Genomic DNA, 24,891 nt, shown 5'->3' with positions numbered 1-24,891 from the left:
TTAAAATGAGTGATCACTACAAAAAAAATCATTACATTTACAATTTTACTGCTAATTATGGCAGAACACCCAGGTTCAACTACCTATGGCTTATAAATGTAATCTAGAATATATCCTGTTTCTCTGTCAATTATGCAGTCTATTATTTCAGATGACACATTGCTCTAATAGCTCATTACAAACTGATCTACATAAATTCAATTTGCACATAGGAAGACTGACAGTCACAAAGATGTACATCACAACTGAAAAGAAGAAATTCATGGAAAAAAAATAAAGAAAGGAAAGAAGAAGAGGGAGGGAGAGAAGGAGGGAAAAAGGAAGGAACTCCTGTCACCTCTTCTTCATTCTCATCCTCTTCCTCAAGTGCACGTTTCAATTCAACTTCATTCCTTTCTTCTGGAATTCTATCATTGAAGTGAATATTCTTCCCAAATTGTACACGATTTTGCTTCTGCAAAGCAACACTGAAGGTTTTCTGCTGTTGTGCCTATATTGGAAAAAGAAAAATTCAGATTATTACAACAATTATTATGATCAAAATCAGTTCAAGAATTTGTTCATATTTTCCCATCTTTTTAATGGGCTTGGGTAAAGGATTTAGAGTAATGTCTCATTTTTTATTCATGATTTATGTTCTCAGTCTTCTTTCTGGACAGTTGTGCCAGGGTTTATCAATATTATTTGAAAAGACTAAGAACCAATTTTTGGCTTTGTTGATCCTCCCTAATGTATTTTGTTTTCTCTTATGTTGATTTCTATTCTTGATTATTTCCTTCCATTTTCTTTTTTTTAATTTTATTTTACTGTGGTAAGTGTACTTAACATGAAATTTACTCAACAAATTTTTAAGTGTATATGCATTTACACATACTAATATTAATATATTAATACATTGCTGACTATAGGTACAAGGTTATGCAGCAGACCTCTAGAGCTTATTCATCTTGCCTAACTGAAACTTTAGGTTTGCTGATGAGTAACTCATTTCCTCTTTGCCCCAGTTCCTGGCAACCACTATTCCACTCTGTGAGACTATGAATTTGACTATTTTAGATACGTCACAATTTCCTTTTTAAAGACCGTATACCACATACCACTATACGTATATACCACATTTTCTTAATCCACTCATCTGTCAATGGACATCTGTATTATTTCCATATCTTGGATATTGTGAACAATGATGCAATAAGCATGGGAAGTGCTAATCTCTCTCAAGATTCTGATTTCAATTCGTTTGGATTGATATCTATCTAGGATTGCTGGATCATACTGTAGTTCTATTTTTAACTTTTTGACTCCCCCTCTCTCTGCCCTTCCCTCACTCATGCTCTGTCTCTCTCTCTCTCTCTCAAAAATAAACATTAAAAAAAATTTAATAACTTTTTGAGGAACCTCCTCAAAATAGCAACTATACTATTTTGCATTTCCTCAACAGTATGCAAGGCTCTGATTTCTCCACACACCTGCCAACATTAGTTGTCTTTTGCTTGATAACAGCAATCATGAGAGGGGCGAGGTGATATATCCCACAGTGATTTTGATTTGCATTTCCCTAATGGTTAGTGATATTGAACATTTTTTCATATACCTGCTGGCAACCTGTATGTCTTCTTTGGAGCAATGTCTATCCAAATCCCTAGCTGATATAAAAAAAAATTTTTTTTCTTTAATCTCTATTTATTTTTGAGAGAGAGAGAGACAGAGTGAGAGTGGGGAAGGGACAGAGAGAGAGGGAGATACAGAATCTGAAGCAGGCTCCAGGCTCTGAGCTGTCAATACAAAGCCCAATGCAGGGCTCGAACTCAAACTGGCTTGAACTCAAACCATGAGATCATGACCTGAGCCCAAGTCCCCCTCTGAACCAACTGAGCCACCCAGGCGCTCCCCCTAGCTGATTTTTAAATCAGGTCATTAAGGTTTCTTGCTATTGAGTTTTATGTAGTCCTTATATATTGTGGAAATTAATCCCTAATCAGACCTACAGTTTGCAACTATTTTCTCCCATTTTGTCGATTGTCTTTTCATACTGTTAATTGCTTCCTTTGATGTGTAGAAGCTTTTTAGTTTGGTATAAACCCACTTGTTTTGTTTTTGTTACCTGTGCTGTTTGGGTCATATCCTTCTATTTTCTTTGAATTTAATTTGTTTATTGTTGCTCTAACTCCTTGAGATGAATATTTATGTCACTGATTTCAGCCTTTCTTTCCTAATTCATAAATTTAAGGCTATAAATTTCCCTTAAATGTGACTTTTGCTGCACCCTACAAGTTTTGATATGTCATACTTTCGTTATAATTCAAAATATTTTCTGGTTTAAATTGAGTTTCTTCTTTGATGTATGGATTATTTAGAATTTTACTTCTTAATTTCCAAACCTACAGAGATTTTCTACTTACCTATTTTTCTGATTTCTGGAATAATTCCAATATGGTCAGAGAACATACTATCATTTCATTCCTTTTAAATTTACTGACATTTGCTCCATGAACCAGAATGTAATCAATTTTGGTAAACGTTCTTTAAAAAATGTATATTCTGAAATCATGCAATATACTGACATATGTCAGTTAGGTCAGGGTTGTTAATCATATTATTTGAAAGGACTGTATCTTTATTAATTTTGTCTACTGTTCTAGCATTTACTGAGAGAAGTGTATTATTAATATCTCCCATTATGATCAAGTTGTCGATTTCTTTTAATTCTGACAATTTTTGCTTTATAAATTTTATTTTATTATGGGAACAAATTTAGAATTATTTTCTTGATGAACTGAATCTTTTTATCTCTATGAAATGTTCCTCTTTCTTCTACTAATAATTTTTTCTTCAAGCCTGCTTTGATATTAATACATACAAATTTTTGCTTTATATATTTTGAGATTACATTATTATGGGAAAAAATTTAGAACTGTTTATTTTCTTGATTAACTGAATCTTTTTATCACTATGAAGTGTTCCTCTTTCTTCTAATAATTTTGTTTTAAAGGCTGCTTTGATATTAATACACACACATCAGTTTTTTTAATTGATGTTTGCATGAGGTATCTTTTCCATCCCTTTGCTTTCAACCTCTCTATATGTTTCCATGTAAGGTATGTCTCCTATAAGCAGAATAACTTAATAGAAATTTTCAAACCCATATCAATTCTCCTTCTAACTTATATGTGGTTGTTGTCTTGCACTATTTTAAATAAAGGGGCAAAGGTAAGAGTTGATAGTAGCTGAATCATATCAAAGTAAATATAATACAGGTATGTGAGAGGGAAAGGTATTATCCTTGTGCAAGTCATGATTTAGAGGTAGTGTGGGTCCAAAACCAACATGCTAGCAAAATAGTTGTCATAAAATAGTTTCTATAAATATGTAAATCCTATGTTTTTGTTTTACACAGCCAATATAATATATGCAATTTTACCCAAAATAGTTGTGCTGTTTACCTGTAACATCTCTGGGTTTTTAACTGGGATCATTTTCTGTCTGAAAATAGTATTTCTTTTATGTAGGTGTGCTAGAAATAAATTCTCTAGGTATTGTTTATCTGAAAAATATCTCCATTTCATCTCAATTTCTTTTTGTTTTAAGTAAACTCTATCCCCAATTTCTTTCTTCCTTCCTTCCTTCCTTCCTTCCTTCCTTCCTTCCTTCCTTCCTTCCTTCCTTCCTTCCTTTCTTTCTTTCTTTCGTAAACTCTAACCCCAACATGGGGATCGAATTCATGATCCCAAGGTCACGTCTACCAAGATGCGTCACACGTCATACTAACTGAGCCAGCCAGGTGCTCCCATTTCACGTCCATTTCTAAAAGACATTTTTTGGTGGGTAAACAATTCTAGGTTGACAGATAAGATTTGTTAGCACTTCAGATGTATTAGCTCACTGTCTTTTGGTTTCCATTGATTCTGCTGAGAAGTCAGCTATAAATTAGTATTATTACTGCTCTTTTAAAGATAACAGATTTTGGGGCGCCTGGGTGGCGCAGTCGGTTAAGCGTCCGACTTCAGCCAGGTCACGATCTCGCGGTCCGTGAGTTAGAGCCCCGCGTCGGGCTCTGGGCTGATGGCTCAGAGCCTGGAGCCTGTTTCCGATTCTGTGTCTCCCTCTCTCTCTGCCCCTCCCCCGTTCATGCTCTGTCTCTCTCTGTCCCAAAAATAAATAAACGTTGAAAAAAAAAATTAAAAAAAAAAATAAAGATAACAGATTTTCCCCTCTGGCTGCTTTTAAGATTTTTCTTCTTTACTTTTCTAACATTTTACTATTCTATGCCTAAGTATGGGATTTCTGTATTTCTCCCACTTAGAATTCACAACACTTTTTGAATCCATGGCTTCAGGGTCTATCCATATTATTTATGTCCATCTCTCTTTCTTCCCTTTGGGACTATAATTACACATATGTTAAACTTTTCCATCTTATCTCATATGTCTTTAAACTCTTTATTTTCTATCCTTCTGTTTCTCTGAGCTTCAATTTGGATAACTTCCTCTGACCTACCTTCTGGTTAACTAATTCTCTCTTTAGCTGTGTCTAAGCTGTTCTGCCAACTATACACTGAGTTCTTAATATGTTCATATATGTTCAGTTCTGAATTTACAGATGGTTTGCTTTATGGTTTTAACTGATCTGCCAAAATTCTTAATCTTGTCTTACAGTGCTTTGACTATGCTAACTTTAAAGTCCATGTCTAACAGTTCCATTGCTTAGACGTTGGTTCTCATCCTAGAGTTAGCTTTATATGAATTGCCAAAGAGTATATTCCTCTTCATTTCAATGAGTCAAGTTAAATAATGATTCAACTATTTTAATGACCTTCGATTTGGAATATTGTCAGTTTTACTAAAGAATTCCCACTAATTCTTTCTTAAGTGAAAAACCAGCCACATAAAATCTAAAATACCAGAAAAATTAAAAAGATATACATGCATGAATGTACATAAAATATGCTGCCTTAACTTCAATTGATTATTGCTAGTGAAAAAAAAAGTTTAATTTTCTGAAGCCCTAAAGTTACATGGGACCATTTACTTCCTGAGCTGGCATGTGTGTCTGTTGCTGGGAGGGAGTGGTTCACTCTTTGGCCAAAATCCCAACTCTATGAAATATCCACTAACCAACCTCACGGAAGGAACTACAGTATCAAGCTGTCCAAACTAACTTTGTCAAGGGTTTTCTGTTTTCAGAGAAGTATAAATCATTTTTTAAAAGCACTGCTTCCAAACTGTGTTGTATGCAAAACTAGCAGTATCAACAAGTATTTCTTGAGAAAAGGTTCTATACTCATTTAAGTTAAATAAACATTATATACTGTATCCCTTTTCAAGAGATTTAGAATTCATAACTGAAGAAATATGCTTAAATTTACCTCAGATTTCCAAAAGTTATTTGACCATTTAGTCCCCTGTTTTCCACTATAAAAATGTGTGCCAGAAAATACAACATGGAAAGTGTTAACTGAGACTATGAATTTTAGGTATTTAATTGTTAATTAAACATCACTCTACTCACAGTGGACTCATCTCTCACATTAGAAAGAGGGGGAAAAAACTACAAGTACTGTAGTACTACAAGTACTACAAGTTTTGTTTTTCACCTTACAAATTTTCTCTGGGGACACCTGGGTGGCTCAGTCAGTTAAACATCTGACTCGATTTTGGCTCAGGTCATGACCTCACAGTCATGAGATGGAGCCCCATGTCAAGCTCTGCACTGAGTGAGGTAGCTGCTTAAGATTCTCTCTACTTCTCCCTCTGCTCTTCCCCCGCGTTCTCTCTCAAAAAATTTAAAATGTTTTTAAAAATAAAAAATTCTCCCCAAAGAAGCTAAAACTCAACTCTAAGATCCTTTAAAAAAATAACTTTTTGTGCGACTCAATTTGAGCATGGTACTAGATCCCAGGAAGGTAAAAATAAATTGGATATAACCCATCACTTAAAAAGCTTACTGCCTAGTTAAGGATACAAAATTAAGCAATTATAATGTAGTGTGAAAAGTATACAGGATATAGACTGAGGAGGAAGTGACCATCTCTTGCTGGCAAGAGTGAGACAGAGAAAGGCAGGTTCCATAGAATAGGAGATGCTTAAGCCAGCTTTTGGGGGAAAATGCAGGAATTCAGCAGAAAGGAAATTTGGAAAAATGGAAGGCATTCTAAATAGAGGAAACAAACTGTGTATTCAAAAATTTGTAAGAAATCCATTACTGCTGTATCACAGGAAGGAGTACCAGGAGATGAGGCTTTTGTTTCAGATTTAGGTAAAGGGTCACTGGGAGTCACTGAAGAGAAAGTTGTCATACTCACATTTTAGAATAGCAAGCAAAAGACTAGAGATAAGGAGAATAATTAATCTGACATAACAACAGTCTAGGTACACAGAAAGGAGGATACAGAATCGACAGAAATTGAGAAGCAGAACTGATCGTTACTGAGTAGAATTTAGTAACAAATTACATAAAGAATATAAATACTCCTGAAAAGTCTAAAGTGCTCCCCAGTTTCTGCCTTGTGAAAACTGGACATATTACTCTGTGACATAATAAACATAGGAAAAATCAATACATTTTGTAAGAAGATAGTTTACTTTTAGAAATGCTAGATTTGATGTGCCTACAGGATACTGAAGCAAATATATAACAAATCCACAAATGGGACATTAGATAATAGAATTAAGACATGATTAGGAAAGGTTTCTGTGATGAAAGGTCTGTTTAAGTTGCAGAGGTAGGGAGCTTGACGCTTTTTACAAGAAAATAATGGTAATAAACTCGGAAGAGTCCATTCCCTTTCAGCAGGAAATTCTCATAAACCTGAAATCCTAGGGCCCATGACTTGGTGGACTGCCTCGGTAGAAAGAGTCCAGAGCTGATTCATGAAAAAGAGGTCCGAGAAGACAAGTTTAATAATGAAACTTAGTTAAAACTGACTATATAATAGAACATGAACTTTAAGTGGTTTTTGTTTTGTTTTGTTTGTTTGAGAGAGTGCAAGAGGGGGAGGGGCAGAGAGAGAGGGTCAGAGTGTCCAAAGTGGGCTCTGCACTGATAGCAGTGAGCCTGATGTGGGGCTTGAACTCATGAACCGCAAGATCATGACACTCAACTGACCGAACCACCTAGGTGCCCCTAGAACATGAACTTTAAACTATCATTGATATCCTTGTGCTGAAAATACCTTACCAAGTGATTATGGGTTTTTTTTATCCCCATTACATACACAGAACTCCTTGCTCTTAGGAGACTTAGGAGAAAAAGTACTGAAGACATTGCGATGCTGAAAGCAAGAATGTAATGTTGAAGAACTCTCCAGTGTAGAACACTCACTCATCAGAGACAATCAGTCAAAAGGACTTTATATCCTGAGAAGAAATGGGAGATGCTACAAGAAGAATCAGAGGCTCCCCTGATTCTCATTTTATTTATTTATTTTTTAAACGAAGAGTTGGATTTTTTTTTAATGTTTATTTATTTTTGAGACAGAGAGAGAGCATGAACAGGGGAGGGTCAGAGAAAGAGGGAGACACAGAATCTGAAACAGGCTCCAGGCTCTGAGCTGTCAGCACAGAGCCTGACGCAGGGCTCGAACCCACGAACCGCGAGATCGTGACCTGAGCCGAAGTGGGACGCTTAACCGACTGAGCCACCCAGGCGCCTCCCCGATTCTCATTTTATTATAGAATGCATCAGTCCTATTAAGTATCTCTTGAAATGTCAACAGTGGAGGACAAAGATGATCACTTCAGAGAAAAGCTATGACATCTCATACTTTATTCCACCTGAATAGTGAGGTAATATCCAATCTTTTTGGTTCCACTTTCCTGGGGCTTTCTTTTATTATTTTTTTTTAATGCTTATTTTATTTTTGAGAGAGAGAGACAGAGAGAGAAGGGGACAGAGGAACTGAGTGGGCTCTGTGCGGACAGCAGAGAGCCCGATGCAGAGTTCACTCTTAGGAACCATAAGATCATGACCTAAGCTGAAGTCGGATGCTTAACCGAGGGAGCCACCCACTCGCCTTTCCTGGGGCTTTCTTAACGGATGTTGTTCTCTGGAATAATGACAGTCTCTAGATTCAGCATCTCTGGATTCTTCTGAACTCTAGCTTCAAACCTTATTCTCTCATACTTACTTAGTCTTTATCTTTTCCAGGCTATTAATCTAAGGTTCCAACTCTAGCCTGCTGGCCAATACTTCTACCATTTATTTTCCTATGCTACTGCCCACAATGAATCATATTTCTATCATTCCAACGGTAAGGAAAATGGCCTCAGATGTAGCTTCCAAAGGAAAGACAGGAAATTAACTTTGGCTTAAATTATCTTTTATAGCTTTTGTTTATTCACAGAAAACAAATATATATTTTTATCAACCAAGTATTTATCTGAACAAAAGATGCTATTGAAAATAATTTGAGGGGTGCCTGGGTGGCTCAGTCAGTTGGGCGTCTGACTTCGGCTCAGGTCATGATTTCACTGCTTGTGAGTTCGAACCCCACGTCGGGCTCTGTGCTGATAGCTCAGAGCCTGGAGCCTGCTTTGGATTCTGTGTCTCCCTCTCTCTCTCTGTCCCTCCCTCGTTCATGCTCTGTGTCTCTCTCTCTCAAGAATAAATAAAACATTTAAAAAAATGTTAAAAATAATAATAATTTGAAAATCAAATCTGCTATAGCCCACCTATAGATAAGCTATAGATAAGCAACAGTTAACAGGAAATTCTTTAAAAAGAAACAACTTTAAAAAACATTATTGCACAAATCTTACATTATTATATATGGTTTTCATTTATTATTAAAGTATATTGATCCTGATAAAGAATTTTCAAAATCTATACATCCCCAAAGTAAACAATTTACTAAACAAATTTATTAAATCTGTTAAACAAATTAACATAGAATACTGTGCAAAGCTGAAACGATTAATAGGAATATAATGGAGATTATCTGATTTGAAGATAATTCTGGAAAAAGTTAAAGTAGAGGGGCACCTGGGTGACTCAGTCAGTTAACCATCTGACTTTGGCTAAGGTCATGATCTTGTGGTTCATGAATTTGAGCCCCACACTGGGTTCTGCACTGGTGGTGTTAAGCCTGCTTGGGATTCTCTCTCTTTCCCTCTCTCTCTGCCCCTTCCCCAATTTCTCTCTTTCTCTCTCTCTCTCAAAATAAATAAATAAACAAAAATAACTAATTAAAAAATAAGTAGGGAAAAAGTTCATATACTGAATTTTAATTTCCTCTGTTGTGACAGTCTAATACTGATACATTTCTTTAATTAAAAACTAAAATAGGGGCACCTGGGTGGCTCAGTCAGTAAAGCGGCCGACTTCAGCTCAGGTCATGATCTCGCGGTCTGTGAGTTCGAGCCCCCGCATTGGGCTCTGTGCTGACACCTCAGAGCCTGGAGCCTGTTTCAGATTCTGTGTCTCCCTCTCTCTCTGACCCTCCCCTGTTCATGCTTTGTCTCTCTCTGTCTCAAAAATAAATTAAATGTTTTAAAAAATTAAAGAAAAAATAAAAAAAAATAAAATAAAATAGAGGCACTGGGTGACTCAGTTGGTTAAGCATCTGCCTTCGGCTCAGGTCATGATCTCACAGTTCGTGAGTTCGAGCCCCACATTGGGCTCTCTGCGTTCAGCCCAGAGCCCACTTCGGATCCTCTGTCCCTCTCTCTCTCTTTCTGCCTCTCCACTGCTCCTGCAGGCACATGCATGCACTCTCTTTCTCTCTCTCTCTTTCAAAAATAAATAAATAAACTTTTAAAAAATAATAAAATAAAGTAAAAAGCTTCTCTGGAAGCCCTGGCAGGAGAAGGAAGCGAAGGTCGCACCTGCAGTGCACTCTCTGGCTCTCAGCTCAGGTGCTACCCAGTCGGCATACCTCTGCCCTACCCTGCCCCACCTCAAGCTTCTCTAAAGTAATTTCTAATACTTGAGAAAAAAAATTAGGAGGACTGTTTTATTTTTATGACACTATGATTATTAGAAGTTTTAGTTAAGAAATTTTAAAGTATAATCACTTTAAAACTTTTTACTAAAAATTTCAAATATAAACAAAGTGAACAGATAAATATAATTAACTCCCAAGTACTCATCACCTACCTTCAACAATTAATATTTATACATTCTTGTGTCATCTATGTATCTTTACCCACTCAGTGCACAAACACACACACACACACACACACACACACACACACACACACACACACCAATGATTTTTTACAAATTTCTTTGAGGTCAGATTTATATATGCTGAGATGTATAGACCTTAACTGTACAATTTTGACAAGTGGATGCACTTTTAGCATAAGACAAAACATTTCCATCTCCCCAGAAAGTCCCTTCATGTCCCTTTCCAGGCAATCTCCCCAACCAGAGGCAACCATTGCTCTGATTTTTTTTTTAAGTTTTATTTTAGTTTTGAGAGATAGAGAGCATGTGTAAGCAGCAGGGAAGGGGCAGAGAGGTGGGGGGACATAGAGATCTGAAGCAGGCTCCATGCTGACAGCAGAGAGCCCGATGTGGGGTTCGAACTCCTGAACCCTGAGATCATGACCTGAGCTTAAGTCAGACACTTAACGCACTGAGCCACCCAGGCACCCCATGACTTTTTCTCTTTGGTTTCTCCTGCTTTACAACTGCAATATATGGAATCCCACAACCTGTGCTTTTTTGTGTGTCCAGCTTCTGTAGTTTAGCATAATGCCCAGGAGATTAATATTTGTTTTTGTACATATCAGTAATTTCATTCCTTTTTATTGCTAAGTAATACTCCATTATATTTTTATACAGCACAATTTGTTTATCCAGTCCCCTGTTGATGCCCCTTTGGGTTGTTTCCAGTTTGGGGCTAATCGTGAACAGAGTTGCTGTGAACATCACAAGGACATGTTTTCATTTCTCACTGGAATTATCTGGAAGAATGCTAATTCAAAAGGTAGGTACATTAACTTTATAACTGCCAAATCTTGTCTACTATTTTTTCTTCTTATTATTGACCTGTAGGAGTTGTCAACTCAAAGATAATACTTTTAAGGAGACAGTAATTTAAAATCTTATGATAAAAGGAATCCCATTTGCCTCTGTTTGTGGTTCGGCTAATTTTACAGCAAATTTGTCTGCTGGCACAAGTTAATATTATACCTGACTTACCAGGAGAAAGGCTGGTGAGTCAAGTTAGATTGACTTTACTTAAATACAGAATAACTGCAAACCAAAAGAAAATGCTGATTAAATCCATTCCAAGCAAGATTCAGGAAAAATAAGAAAAGGGTTAAGCTAAACAAAAATAAGCATTTTAGGTAACTAAAAAAAAAAAAAAGGTAAACTTTGGATATATTCTATAACTTACACCACTGAATAACATTAAATTAGGGGCTCCTGGGTGGCTCAGTCGGTTGAGTGTCCGACTTTGGCTCAGGTCATGATCTCGCGGTCTGTGAGTTCGAGCCCTGCGTCGGGCTCTGTGCTGAGAGCTCGGAGCCTGGAGCCTGTGTCAGATTGTGTCTCCCTCTCACTCTGCCCCTCCCCCGCTCATGCTCTGCCTCTCTCTCTCTCTCTCTCTCTGTCAAAAATAGACATTTAAAAAAAATATTTTTAAACATTAAGAATTTTCTTTTTATTCTCACCTGTTTCATTGCTGTTTCACCTATTTTGTCAGAATGTTTTCGAATGCTTTCCAAAAAGTCTTTGAGATCAGACATGGAAATTTCTTTAATATCCTCACGGAGTTTAGGAAGATTTTCTATCATTAGCTGACAAAACCGGTATTGACTAACCCGGGGAAAATACACATTTTCTAATTGTTCCATAGTTTTTAGAGCAGAATAATACCTGTGAAAGTTAAAAATAAAACTCTATAAAAAGTTATTACATTAATTTTACAAAATAATCAGTCCAAACACTCCAATCAAAAAGGACACAGTTATAGTTAAAATAGGAAAAATTAATATTTATTTCTATTTACACAAACTATACCATATGAACAAGTTTGCAGGCTGAAAATTCATGACTTATACTACCATACAGCTTCCTTATTTCACTTCATCTAAATCTATAACACCATAAGCAGTATCATAGTCATCATAGTAAATGTATACCTTGAAAAAGTTCCAAAATTTTTAATGAGAATATTTAGTTATTTGACATGTGCTTTCATAATATCTCTCCCATCCATGTACTGTAACATAAATAATGTATGGATTTAATTCAAATGCAAGTAAAATGTATACTAAGGAGATTTTTTTTAATTTTACACTATTTAAAGCACTTAGTAATAATAATAGGCATCATAAAAAACAAGTAAAAAACCACAGACTGATTTATTTTCAACCCAACAAATATATACTGAATGACACAGTGAGTATGCAGTAATTAGTAAAATACAGCCTATGCCCCAGAGAAACTGCTGTGTATTTTCATATACATACTTTGATTTTCTCTAGTCTTCTATGAGGTAGATGTCTATGGCAGACATTACTATTTACACTCTATAGATGAGAAACTGAAACACAGAGAGTATATAATTCGGCAAAGACATTATAATTAATTGGTAGAGAAAACAAAACTCTCAGTTTCCTACAATAATATTCACCACCAAAATCCACTGAAAGTAGGTAGAGGGATTTTTTTTAATATGAAATTTATTGTCAAATTGGTTTTCATACAACACCCAGTGCTCATCCCAACAGGTGCCCTCCTCAGTGCCCATCACCCACCCTCCCCTCTCTCCCACCCCCCATCAACCCTCAGTTTGTTCTCAGTTTTTAAGAGTCTCTTATGTTTTGGCTAGAGGGATTTTTTTTAATTAATCAAATAATATTTGACACTTTCCCATTGATTTGGATATTAAAAATGAGGAAAGGCACTATCTAGATAACAAAAATTACAGGTGCCTGGGTGGCTCAGTCAGTTGAGCATCCTGACTTTGGCTCAGGTCATGATCTCATGAGTTCAAGCCCTGTGCCAGGCTCTGTACCAACATCTTGGGGCCTGGAGCCTCCTTCAGATTCTGTGTCTCTGTTCTCTCTGCCCCACCTATGCTCGTGCTGTTTTTTTCTCTCTCTCTCAAAAATAAACAGTAAAAAAATTTTTTTTTAATTCAGTTTAAAGATATTTGTTGATTCTCCAGCCTATATTCCCAAAGATAGAGTATATTTTGCAAACTGTCACAAAATCTACCACTAATTTAAAAATTAGATGACTAGGGGTGCCTGGGCGGCTCAGTTGGCTAAGCATCCAACTTAGGCTCAGGTCACGATCTCAGCACCACCTGATGCTACCATGTAGTAATTACCTCAATTTGGCCATGATTACATCTAGTCAATATCTACAACAATTCCAGATCTATATGCTTACATCCTATTTTAAAACATATCATGGAAATTATCTTTAAAATTATTCTAGAACAGATTAATACCTATTTGTAAGTCAACTGCAATAATCTAGTGATGTCCACATTATTGGCATTTTTTATTTTTTATAAATACTAAAATAAATTTCTCCCTATATTAAACCTCTACCAAGATGTGTGCTTTTATAAGTATGAGACATTTCAAAAAAATTATGTGTCATTCTTAAAGGGAAAACATGTGAATACTCTAATGGTTCTCCAGCCCATAGGGTACAAATTATGTCACTGTTCTTACTTTATTTGCCTTCCCCTGAGCATTTCCAATTCACCAGATTTTTAACTATCATAGAAGTTGTTACTTCAGTCTCTACTATCCTAAATACAATATCCTACATATAAGAAAAAATTACAAGATACATAAATAAGTAGAAAACTGTGACCCAAAAGTAAAAGAAAAAAGTCAGTGGAAGTATACATACAGGTGGCCTAGAGCTTGTAATTAACAGATGAAACTTTAACAACAACATGTGTTATAGAATCTAATAAAAAAAGAGTAGTTAAGAATCATGAAGAGATGGGGAACTGTAGTGGAGAAACAGATATTAGAACAAAGAATCAAAAGAAAAAGCTGAAAATAAAATATCATAATGAAGAATTCATTCACTCAATGGGCTATTTAATAGCAGACTAGATACGGAAGAAAAAACTATTCATGAATGTGAAGACAACTAAACAGACATTATGCAAAATACACAAATACATACACACAAAGAAAAAAACAGGATCTCAGAATACTGTGAGATCAATAAAAATAGGCTCAGTAAAGTTTAAGATAGGTCCAAAAATTTATCCAGTATGAAACAGAAAAGAGAAAAGGAGAGTTCCTAGAAATTACGGACATTAAATGATCAAACATACATATAACTGGAGTTCCCAAAAGAGAGAGAGAAAATAATGGTGAAGAAATATTTGAAGAAATAAGAGTCCCCAAATTTTCTACATTGATGAAAAGTATCAACTCACAGATTCAAAATAAGCTAAATAACCTCCAAGTAATATAACTGCAAAGAAAATCACACCTAAGCACATCACAGTCAAACTTATAAAAACAAAACATATGGAGTAAAATCGTAAAAGTAGCCAGAGGAAAAAAGACCTAATTACAAATCTAATATACAAATCTAATTACATTTGTAATGTGTGAAATAAACACATTTCCAGATACACAAAGCAAGAAACTTTTCTTCAGAAGACAGATGTGTACTACAATAAATACTAAACAAAATTTATCATGCTAAAGGCAATTATACCAGTTAGAAGTCTGTATCTGCAAAAAGGGAAAAAGAGTAACAGAAAGGTTAAGTGGGTAAGTTTTATTAAAAACTCTCTTTTAGGGGCGCCTGGGTGGCTCAGTCGGTTAAGCGGCCAACTTCGGCTCAGGTCATGATCTCGCGGTCCGTGAGTTCGAGCCCCGCGCTGGGCTCTGTGCTGACAGCTCAGAGCCTGGAGCCTGTTTCGGATTCTTTGTCTCCCTCTCTCTGACCCTCCCCTGTTCATGCTTTGTCTCTCTCTGTCTCAAAAATAAATAAAACGTTAAAAAAAAATTTAAAAAAAAAATAAAAACTCTCTTTTAATTATGGTTAATAGGTGTATGATATATATAACGTATATGTATATCATAAGTAAATTATGTTAAAACAAAAACACAACAAACAGAGGGTGGGAATAAATACAATTGTACTGTTATAAGTTTTATATTTTGATGAAGTCTAACAACATTATTTGAAAGTGAACTGTGGTGAGTTAAACATGCATATTGTGCTCTCTAGAGTAGCTGCTAAAATGTTTAACAAAGATATATACTAGTAAGTGAACAGAGTTAGAGATAAATATATATACTAAAAAAACTTAGTCATAAAAAGGAAGGAAGGAAGGAAGGAAGGAAGGAAGGAAGGAAGGAAGGAAAGAAGGAAGGAAAGAATCAGACAAACAGAAAACAGCAAGATTAAAAAGTCAACCATAATAGTAATTAAATAATTGTAAATGGTCTAGAACAAAGTAGATATTGCCTACTGGATGAAAAAAAGTAATACCCAGCTATATGCTATTGGTAAGAAACACATTTTAAATATAAAGACTGAGGTTAAAAGTAAAAAAAAAGTCAAAGATACATCATGAAACATCTAGTATAAGCATGCTGGAATAACTAAAATGACCACATCAACACCAGGCAAAGTTGAATTCAAGATACAGAATATCACCAAAGATAAAGAAGGACATTTCATATGATACAGAGTCAAACAGTAAGAATATAAAACAATCATAAATGTGAATGCATTTAATAACAGAGCTTTGAAATACATAAAAGAACATTCAAAGAACTAAAGGGAAAATAGACATACCACAATAGTTGAAAACTTAACACCCTTTTCTTACCCCTGATAGAACTGGCCAACAAAACAAAACACTAAGGGAAAAGAAAATTTGAACTGTTTTAACACTAACACAACCTAACTGGTATTTCTAGAACATTAAAGCCACAACTGCAAAATACACAGTCTCTTTAAGCACAAGTGAAATATTCATCAAGACAGGTGATACGCTGGGTCACTAAACAAGTCTCAATAAATGTCAAAGGTCTGAAATCATACAGAGTATGTTCACTCACCCAATAGTATTAAACTAGAAATTAATAATAAAGATCATAACATATCCCAAAAATCTTCCAAGTACTTGAAAAGTAAACAATACACTTGTAAATAACCCAAAAGCAAAAAAAAAAAAAAAAAAAAAAAAAAAAGGAAAATAAAATATTTTAAACTAAAAGATAGTAAAAACAACATTTCAAAAGTTGTGGGGTGCAAATAAAGCAGTTCTCAGAGGAAAATGTATAACTTTAAATGTGTGTAATAAAAAAGAAAGGCATAAAATCACTGTTTTAAATTTCCACTGTCTGAAGAAAGAAAAAGAACAAATTAAACCCCAAGTATAACAATGGAAATAATAAAAACAAAAACAGAAATCAAAGAGTAAATAAACTCAAATGTTAGATCTTTGAAAATATCCATAAAATAGGTGCCTGGATGGCTCAGTCAGCTGAGCGTCCAACTCTTGATTTTGGCTAGGGCATGATCCCAGAGCCATGAGATCAAGGCCTGCATGGTTTCTGGCTCCACGCCCAAGTCGGGCTCCAAGCTGGGTGTGGAGCCTGAGGATTCTCTCTCCCTCATCTTCTGCCCTTCCCCAACTCAAGCATGAGTGAGAGCTCTTTCTCTCTCTCAAAAAAAAAAAAAAAAAAAAAAAAAGAAAAGAAAACATCCATAAAATTGATAAGCCTTGTTTCATACAAATCAAGGCAAATTAATACAAATTGCTAACACTGAAAATGACAAAGATGAACATTTCTACAGATCCTGCAGACATTAAAAGGATAAAAGTTTATGCCAATAAATTAAACAACTCAGATAAAGTGGTCAAAGTCCTTCATAAAACATAAGATATGAAAACTGTGTCAAGAAGAAATACCGGACTTCAAGCTGCATTACAAAGCTGTAATCATCAAGACAGTATGGTACTGGTACAAAAACAGACACTCAGATCAATGGAACAGAATAGAGAACCCAGAAATGGACCCACAAACATATCGTCAACTAATCTTTGACAAAGCAGGAAAGAATAGCCAATGGAATAAAGATAGTCTCTTCAGCAAGTGGTGCTGGGAAAACTGGACTGCGACATGCAGAAGAATGAACCTGGACCACTTTCTTACACCATACACAAAAACAAACTCAAAATGGATGAAAGACCTAAATGTAAGACCCGAAGCCCTCAAAATCCTTGAGGAGAAAGCAGGCAAAAACCTCTTCAAACTTGGCCGCAGCAACTTCTTACTCAACATGTCTCTGGAGGCAAGAGAAACAAAAGCAAAAATGGACTACTGGGACCTCATCAAAATAAAAAGCCTCTGCACAGCAAAGGAAACAATCAACAAAACTAAAAGGCAACAGACAGAATGGGAGAAGATATTTGCAAACAACATATCAGACGAAGGGTTAGTATCCAAAATCTATAAAGAACTTATCAAACTCAACACCCAAAAATCAAATAATCCAGTGAAGAAATAGGCAAAAGACATGGATAGACACTTCTCCAAAGAAGACATCCAGATGGCCAACTGACACATGAAAAAATGCTCAACATCGCTCATCACCAGGGAAATACAAATCAAAACCACAATGAGATACCACCTGACACCAGTCAGAATGGCTAACATTAACAACTCAGGGAACAACAGATGCTGGTGAGGATGTGGAGAAAGAGGATCTCTTTTGCACTGTTGGTGGGAGTGCAAACTGGTGCAGCCATTCTGGAAAACAGTAGGGAGGTTCCTCAAAAAATTAAAAATAGAACTACCCTACAACCCAGAAATTGCACTACTAGGTATTTATCCAAGGGATACAGGTATGCTGTTTTGAAGGGGCACATGCACCCCAATGTTTAGAGCAGCACTACTGAAAACAGCCGAAGTATGGAAAGAGCCCAAATGTCCATCAATGGATGAATGGATAAAGATGTGGTACATATATATAATGGAGTATTACTCGGCAATCAAAAAGAATGCAATCTTGCCATTCACAACTACGTGAATGGAACTGGAGGGTATTATGCTAAGCGAAATGAGTCAGTCAGAGAAAGACAAATATCATATGACTTCACTCATATGAGGACTTTAAGATACAGAACAGATGAACATAAGGGAAGGGAAGCAAAAATCATATAAAAACAGGGAGGGGGACAAAACAGAAGAGACTCTTAAATATGGAGAACAGAGGGTCACTGGAGGCGTGCTGGGAGGGGGGATGGGCTAAATGGGTAAGGGGCATTAAGGAATCTACTACTGAAATCATTGTTGCACTACAGGCTAACTAACTTGGATGCAAATTAAAAAAATAAATTAAATAATTTAGGGTAAAAAAAAAAAAGAAGAACAAACAAAAAAGCTATTAAGCTTAACATCTATTGAAGTAATGGGATTCATATCAAAATTTTGCCAGCTGGCCTTTGCTAAGAATACACTTAGGGCTTATTTCAAACTGGTTACTTTTTTCTTTCTCGGTTGGTATTTTTCTGTGATCTTCACTGGTAGGGCTCCACCAGATCTAGACTCTGGTAGGGCTCCTGAAGCTAAAACTCATTAAAGAGTAGTGGACTTCCTGGGCCCCTCCAAATTTTTACCTCTGAAGCCAGAACATGCTCAATCACCTTTAAATGTTCCTACCAAGCTCCAGCAGGGGCTTCTGCTCTCAGTAAACTGTGATAGCTTCTATTGCCTGTCTCTCTAATTCGGGGTGTAGCAGATTGCCCTATGATTTCAGTTTTCCAATGGATCTAAAAAAAGGTGTTGTTTTTTTTTTTTCAACGTTTATTTATTTTTGGGACAGAGAGAGACACAGAGCATGAACAGGGGAGGGGCAGAGAGAGAGGGAGACACAGAATCGGAAACAGGCTCCAGGCTCTGAGCCATCAGCCCAGAGCCCGATGCGGGGCTCGAACTCCCGGACCGCGAGATCGTGACCTGGCTGAAGTCGGACGCTTAACCAACTGTGCCACCCAGGCGCCCCTAAAAAAAGGTTTTTTATTTTGTTTAACTTCTTGTTGTAAAGACAGGAATGATTACTACAAGGCTCTTTTACATGTCAGAACAGAAATTAGAAGTTCCTATTTTCATTCTTTTTTTTTTCCTTTTTCTTATTAATTTGTAAAAGCTCTTTACATATTATGGTTATGAGTCCTGTCACAAAAAAATAATCTTTCAAATGTTTTCTCCTAGTCTGTGGCTTGCCTACCAATTTTCTTACAAGAGTCTTTTGATAAATAAGTTTTTATTTGAAGTCCAATTTTCAATTTTGTATAGCTTTTTGTGATCCTTCTAAAAAATATCTTTGCTTACCCCAGTATTACGAAGAGAAACTCCTATATTTTCTTATAGAAGTTCTACAATTCTAGGTGGAGAACAAACACAAGACGCAACCATATGTTGCATCAAAGGAATACTTTAAATATAAAAATACAAGAGAGATTAAAAGTAAAGGGATGGAACAAGATACACTATGGTAACACTAATCAAAAGAACACTGGAGTAGCTATATTAATTTCAGATAAAGCAGACTTCAGAGCAAGGAAAATTATGAGATAGAAGCATTACATAATGATAAAATGATCAGTATCTAAAAAGACATAACAATCCTTAATGTGTATGTACCTAATAACAAAGTATCAAAATATGTGAGGCAAAAATTGATAGAACAGCAAGGAAAACAAATAAACCCACTAATATAGTTGAAGACCTCAAAACTCCTCTGGTAATCGACAGATCCAGCAGCCAGAAATTCAGTTAAGGATATGGTTGAACTGAAGAGCATTATCAGTCAACTGGGTTTCACGGACATCTACAGAATATACTTCATCCAACAACAGAATATATATTCTTCTCAAGCTCACATAGAACATTCGCCAATATAGGCCATATTCTGGGCTATAAAACACACCTTAAATTTAAAAGAATAAAAATCATACAAAACTAACATCATACTTAGTGGTGAGAAACGTAATGCTTCTCCCCATGAGATCAGAAACAGGCAAGGATGTTCCTCCTCACCACTCCTATTTAACCATCATACTGATATTCATTGCTAATTCAATAAGAGAAAAAGTAATAAAAGGTATTCATATTAGGAAGGAAGAAAGAAAAGCCTTGTCTGCAGATGACACGATTGTCCATGTACAAAATCCCAAACAATCAACAACAAAAAAATTCCCAGAACTAGTCAGTGATTATAGGAAGGTTGCAGGATACCAGGCTAACATACCAAAGTCAACTGCCTTTCTGTAAACCAGCAAGGAACAACTGGAATTTGAAATTAAAAACACAGTATCATTTACTTTAGCACCAAAAAATGAATTATGTATAAATCTAACCAAATATATACAAGATCTATGTGAAGAAAACCACAAAACTCTGATGAAAGAAATCAAAGAAAATCTAAATAAATGGAGAGATATTCCATGTTCATGAATGGATTTCACAAAAATTAACTCATAATGGATCACAGACATAAATGTAAGACACAAAACTCTAGAAAATAACACAGAAGAAAATCTAAGTGACCTTGGATTTGGCAGTGAGTTAGTATCTTCTGTTCTAAAAAGACATTGTTAAGAGACTAAAAAGATAAGCAGAAGAATGGGAGAGGATATTTTCAAAACACATAGTACTATAAAATATTAAAAAAAAAAAACACTTAGAAGTCAACAATAAGAAAACCAACAACCATATTTAAAAGTGTAGGGGCGCCTGGGTGGCTGAGTCGGTTAAGTGTCCAACTCTTGATTTCAGCTCATGTCATGATCTCGTGGTTTGAGTTTGAGCCTGGCATCAGGCTCTGTGCTGACTGTGTGGAGCCTGCTTGGGATTCTTTCTCTCCCTCTGCCTCTCTCTCTCTCAAAATAAATAAATAAACTTAAAAAAATTGAAAATAAATAAAAATAAAAGTGTACAAAAGATCTGAACAGATACCTCACCAAAGAATATATACACATAGCAAAGAAGCATGCGAAAAAAATGCTATCACATGCCAATACAGAATTGCAAGTTAAAACAAGATACTACCATGCATCTATTAGAATGGCTAAAATCCAAAACACTGACAACACCAAATCCTGGTGAGGGTGTGGAGCAACAGAACTCCCATTCATTAGTGCTGAGAATGTAAAATAGTAAAGCCACTCTGGAAGACAGTTTGGCTGTTTCTTACAAAGCTAAATACAGCCTCTCTATGATCTAGCAACTGTACCCCCAGGTATTTACCTAAATGAACTGAAAAGTTATGTCCACACAAACCTGCACACAAACGTTTACAGCAGCTTTATTTTTAACTGCCAGAAATTAGAAGCAACCAAGATGTCCTTCAATAGGTGAATGGTGCATCCATACAAGGCAATATTTTTCATCAATAAAAACAAATAAGCTATCAAGCCATAAAAAGACATGGAGGAATCTTAAATGCATATTGTTAAGTGAACAAAGCCAGTCTGAACATAACACGTATTGTATGATCCCAACTATAGGACATTATGAAAAAGGCAAAACTATAGAAAGGTCAGTGATTGGCAGGGGTTTGGTAAGGGAGGGATGGGGAAAGAGATGAAGCACAAGGGATTTTTCAGGCTATTCTGTATAATGTTGTCATGATAGATGTGACACTATGCATTTGTCAAAATCAACAAAACTGTACGATATAAGAATGAACCCTAAACCCTATTACAAACTGTAGACTTAAAAATGTGTCAATATTGGTTCTTGAATTGTAGGAAATGTACTATACTCATACAAGAAACTGTGAGGGAGAGGAAGGTATATGGGAATTCTGTACTTTCTGCTCAATACGTCTCTAAACCTGGGGCGCATGGGTGGCTCAGTCGGTTAAGCATCTGATTTCAGCTCACGTCATCATCTCACGGTTCATGGGTTCAAGCCCTGTGTCAGGCTCTGTGCTGACAGCTCAGAGCCTGGAGCCTGCTTCAGATTCTGTGTCTCCCTCTCTTTCTCTGCCCCTCCCCTGCTCACGTTTTGTCTCTCTCTCTCTCTCTCTCTCTCTCTCTCTCTCTCTCTCTCTCTGAAATAAACATTAAAAAATATTTTTAATGTGTCTCTAAACCTAAAATTATAAGTAAAGGACTTGAACTGACATTTTACAAAAGAAAATACACATATGAATAGCAAATGAAAAGGCACTCAACATCAGTCATCAGAGAAATGTAAATTGAAACCACACTGAGATATCATTTTATATGTATCAAAATGGCTCATCTACAACAGACTTACAGGATCATATGTTGGCAAGGATGTGTAGTATCTAAAATTCTCATTGTTGGGGCGCCTGGGTGGCGCAGTCGGTTAAGCGTCCGACTTCAGCCAGGTCACGATCTCGCGGTCCGTGAGTTCGAGCCCCGCGTCAGGCTCTGGGCTGATGGCTCAGAGCCTAGAGCCTGTTTCCGATTCTGTCTCCCTCTCTCTCTGCCCCTCCCCCGTTCATGCTCTCTCTCTGTCCCAAAAATAAATAAACGTTGAAAAAAAAAATTAAAAAAAAAAATAATAATAAAATTCTCATTGAACCATTTGAAAAAATAAAAAGGTAGCCTATACCTACACTATAACCCAGCAATTCTACTCCTGTGCATATATTAAAGAGAAATATAAACATCTGCCTACAAAGACTTGTACACTAATTTTATAATAGTCTTATTCATAACACCTCCGAACTAAAAACAACCCAAATACCCACCAACCAGTAAATGGGTAAACAAATTCTTAGAACTGAATACTACTCAGCAATGAAAAGAAACAAACAATTGGTATATGCAATAATACGGATGAATCTCAAAACATTTGGAGTGAAAAGTACTAGACAAGAAAAAATATATATTCTATGATTCCATTTATATCACTTCTGAGAAAATGTTAAACTAACCATTGGTGACAGAAATCAGAAAGAAGTTACCTCTGGAGAAGGAAGGAAGAACCGATTAGAAAGGGGCATAAAAGGGTGATGGAAGTGTTCTAAATCTTGTTTGGGGTAATGACTGGAATAGAGTATGAGAAAAGCTTTTGGGGTAGAAATAATGTTCAAATCTTGATCTTGGTGGTTATAAATAAAGGTGTATTTGCTTTTTAAAAATTCATGGGGCTACAGGGGCACCTGTGTGGCTCAGTCAGTTAAACATCAGCCTTCAGCTCAGGTCATGATCTCGCAGTTCGTGAGTTTGATACCCACATTGGGCTCTCTGCTGTCAGCACAGAGTCTGCTTTGGATCCTCTGTCCCCCCCCTCTCTCTCTGCCCCTGCCCCATTCACACACTCTCTCTCTCTCTCTCTCTTAAAAATAAATAAATAAACTTTAAAAAATGTATATAAAAAAAATTAATGGAGCTACAGACTTAGATTTGTATATCTGGGTCTAAAAAAACCACTAAACAAATAACTTAAAAAAATAAAAAACTGCACCACAGAGTAAATATTTTATAACACATGTGACAGAAAAGGGACCAACCCTCAAAATATGCAAAGATTTTAAACCTGTTGCAGACATGTTGAACTTGAGATAGTGGAATATCCATGTGAAAAGACTCAACAAGAATCAGAGACGTCAAAACCAAGCTCAAGATTCAAGCTTTGGGCGTCATCAGAACACAAATCCAGATATCTCTTAAAGAATGTGAAGTGATAGTAACTAACAAAAAACATTTTTGTTTACATTTTGCAAATCAAACCAAATATATCTGTGGGCCAGTTTGATTCTGCAGGTCACTAAATTTGCAACCTCTAATGATCACCAGGAATAACATCTGCTCACGCCCTTTATTACTCCATATGGATATTTATCTTGACAAAAATATGGCAAGGCACCAGAAGTGGGGTCCTAGGTATCTAGTGCAATGGCAGCCTGAACACATGCTTTTTACCTTGACTCCTTGAAATTCCAATAAACTAACATGAAGAGATTTTTTAAAAAAGCATAAGCCCACACAGATAAAAAGAAAAGGAGAAGAGAGAACAAAATTTTAGAATGTTGAAAGCTGATGGACATGTGGTAAAAAAAAAAAAAACAAAAACAAAAACTCAGCATATCTTAGAAAACTAAATTCTAAGTCAATAGTTGAGAAGCCAAGAATATTCTCTAGAATCTCCAAAAATGTCAATAATTTATAGGAATTCCACTACTTATGGAAGAGGGAGTGGAAGGAGAGCTGAAGTACGGAATATTGGTTGAAAATGTGTTTAAGAAGCAAACCCCACTTAGTCATCTGAGTCACCTTTCTGCATTTTGGCAAAACACTAAAGAGACTAAAATAGATAATCTCTGAACAGGGGAAGACCACCCAAGGCTGAGGGCAATAGTACTGATATGAAAACAAGAGGATTAACAGAGTTTATATATACCAAATGCCCTCTTCACCACCTCAGATCCCAGAATGCTGGCAGTCAGATCTTTACCCTCCAGACAAGAGACAGGAAAAGTCTCCTCTAGGGAATCTGAGGGGCCCCAGAAGAAATAACTCCAGATATTAACATCAAAGGCTCACCAACTAGGTAATCTATATAGCTGGTAATCTATATAGCTAATAGCCCAGCTAGGTAATCTCACAGTGAAATTCACAATCAACAAGTCCCACCCACATACCCAAAGCTTCCAATCAGCTATGTCCACTGTATTTAAATATGAGCAGTCAACCAAGGAATTACCAGATCTGAGAAACACCTCTACCAACAAAGTCAGAGATTAAAGAAAAAAATAAACAAAACAAAAATGCGGGGGGTGGAGGTACTCTGTAGAAACAGACTATATGCAAGGAGAGATATAAACAATAGATCTAAAATCTCAGAGGTAAGACAAAATACTGTTAGCAGTGAATCAATAACAGGTTATGAAAGAAAGAAAGAAAGAAAGAAAGAAAGAAAGAAAGAAAGAAAGAAAGAAAGAAAGAAA

The 24,891-nt window shown here is 36.1% G+C and overlaps 1 protein-coding gene across 8 annotated transcripts in view; it reads right to left on the bottom strand.

Annotated features, from left to right (window-relative positions):
* Positions 1-24,891, bottom strand: part of EXOC6 (exocyst complex component 6) — a 234,955-nt gene that overhangs the window by 147,369 nt on the left and 62,695 nt on the right. For all 8 annotated transcript variants that reach the window (XM_040485870.1, XM_040485871.1, XM_040485876.1 and 5 more), the window contains 2 exons: positions 11,622-11,826; positions 338-490 (listed from right to left, as the gene is read on the bottom strand). In XM_040485870.1, the coding sequence (XP_040341804.1) occupies positions 338-490; positions 11,622-11,826 (358 nt within the window). The remainder of the gene's footprint in view (positions 1-337; positions 491-11,621; positions 11,827-24,891) is intronic.

Source organism: Herpailurus yagouaroundi, unplaced genomic scaffold (genome assembly GCF_014898765.1).
Source record: "Herpailurus yagouaroundi ecotype Mexico unplaced genomic scaffold, PumYag 163, whole genome shotgun sequence".
Taxonomy (NCBI): domain Eukaryota; kingdom Metazoa; phylum Chordata; class Mammalia; order Carnivora; family Felidae; genus Herpailurus; species Herpailurus yagouaroundi.
The sequence above is the reverse complement of the archived record's forward strand: the minus strand, read 5'-3'. Positions and strand labels throughout refer to the sequence as shown.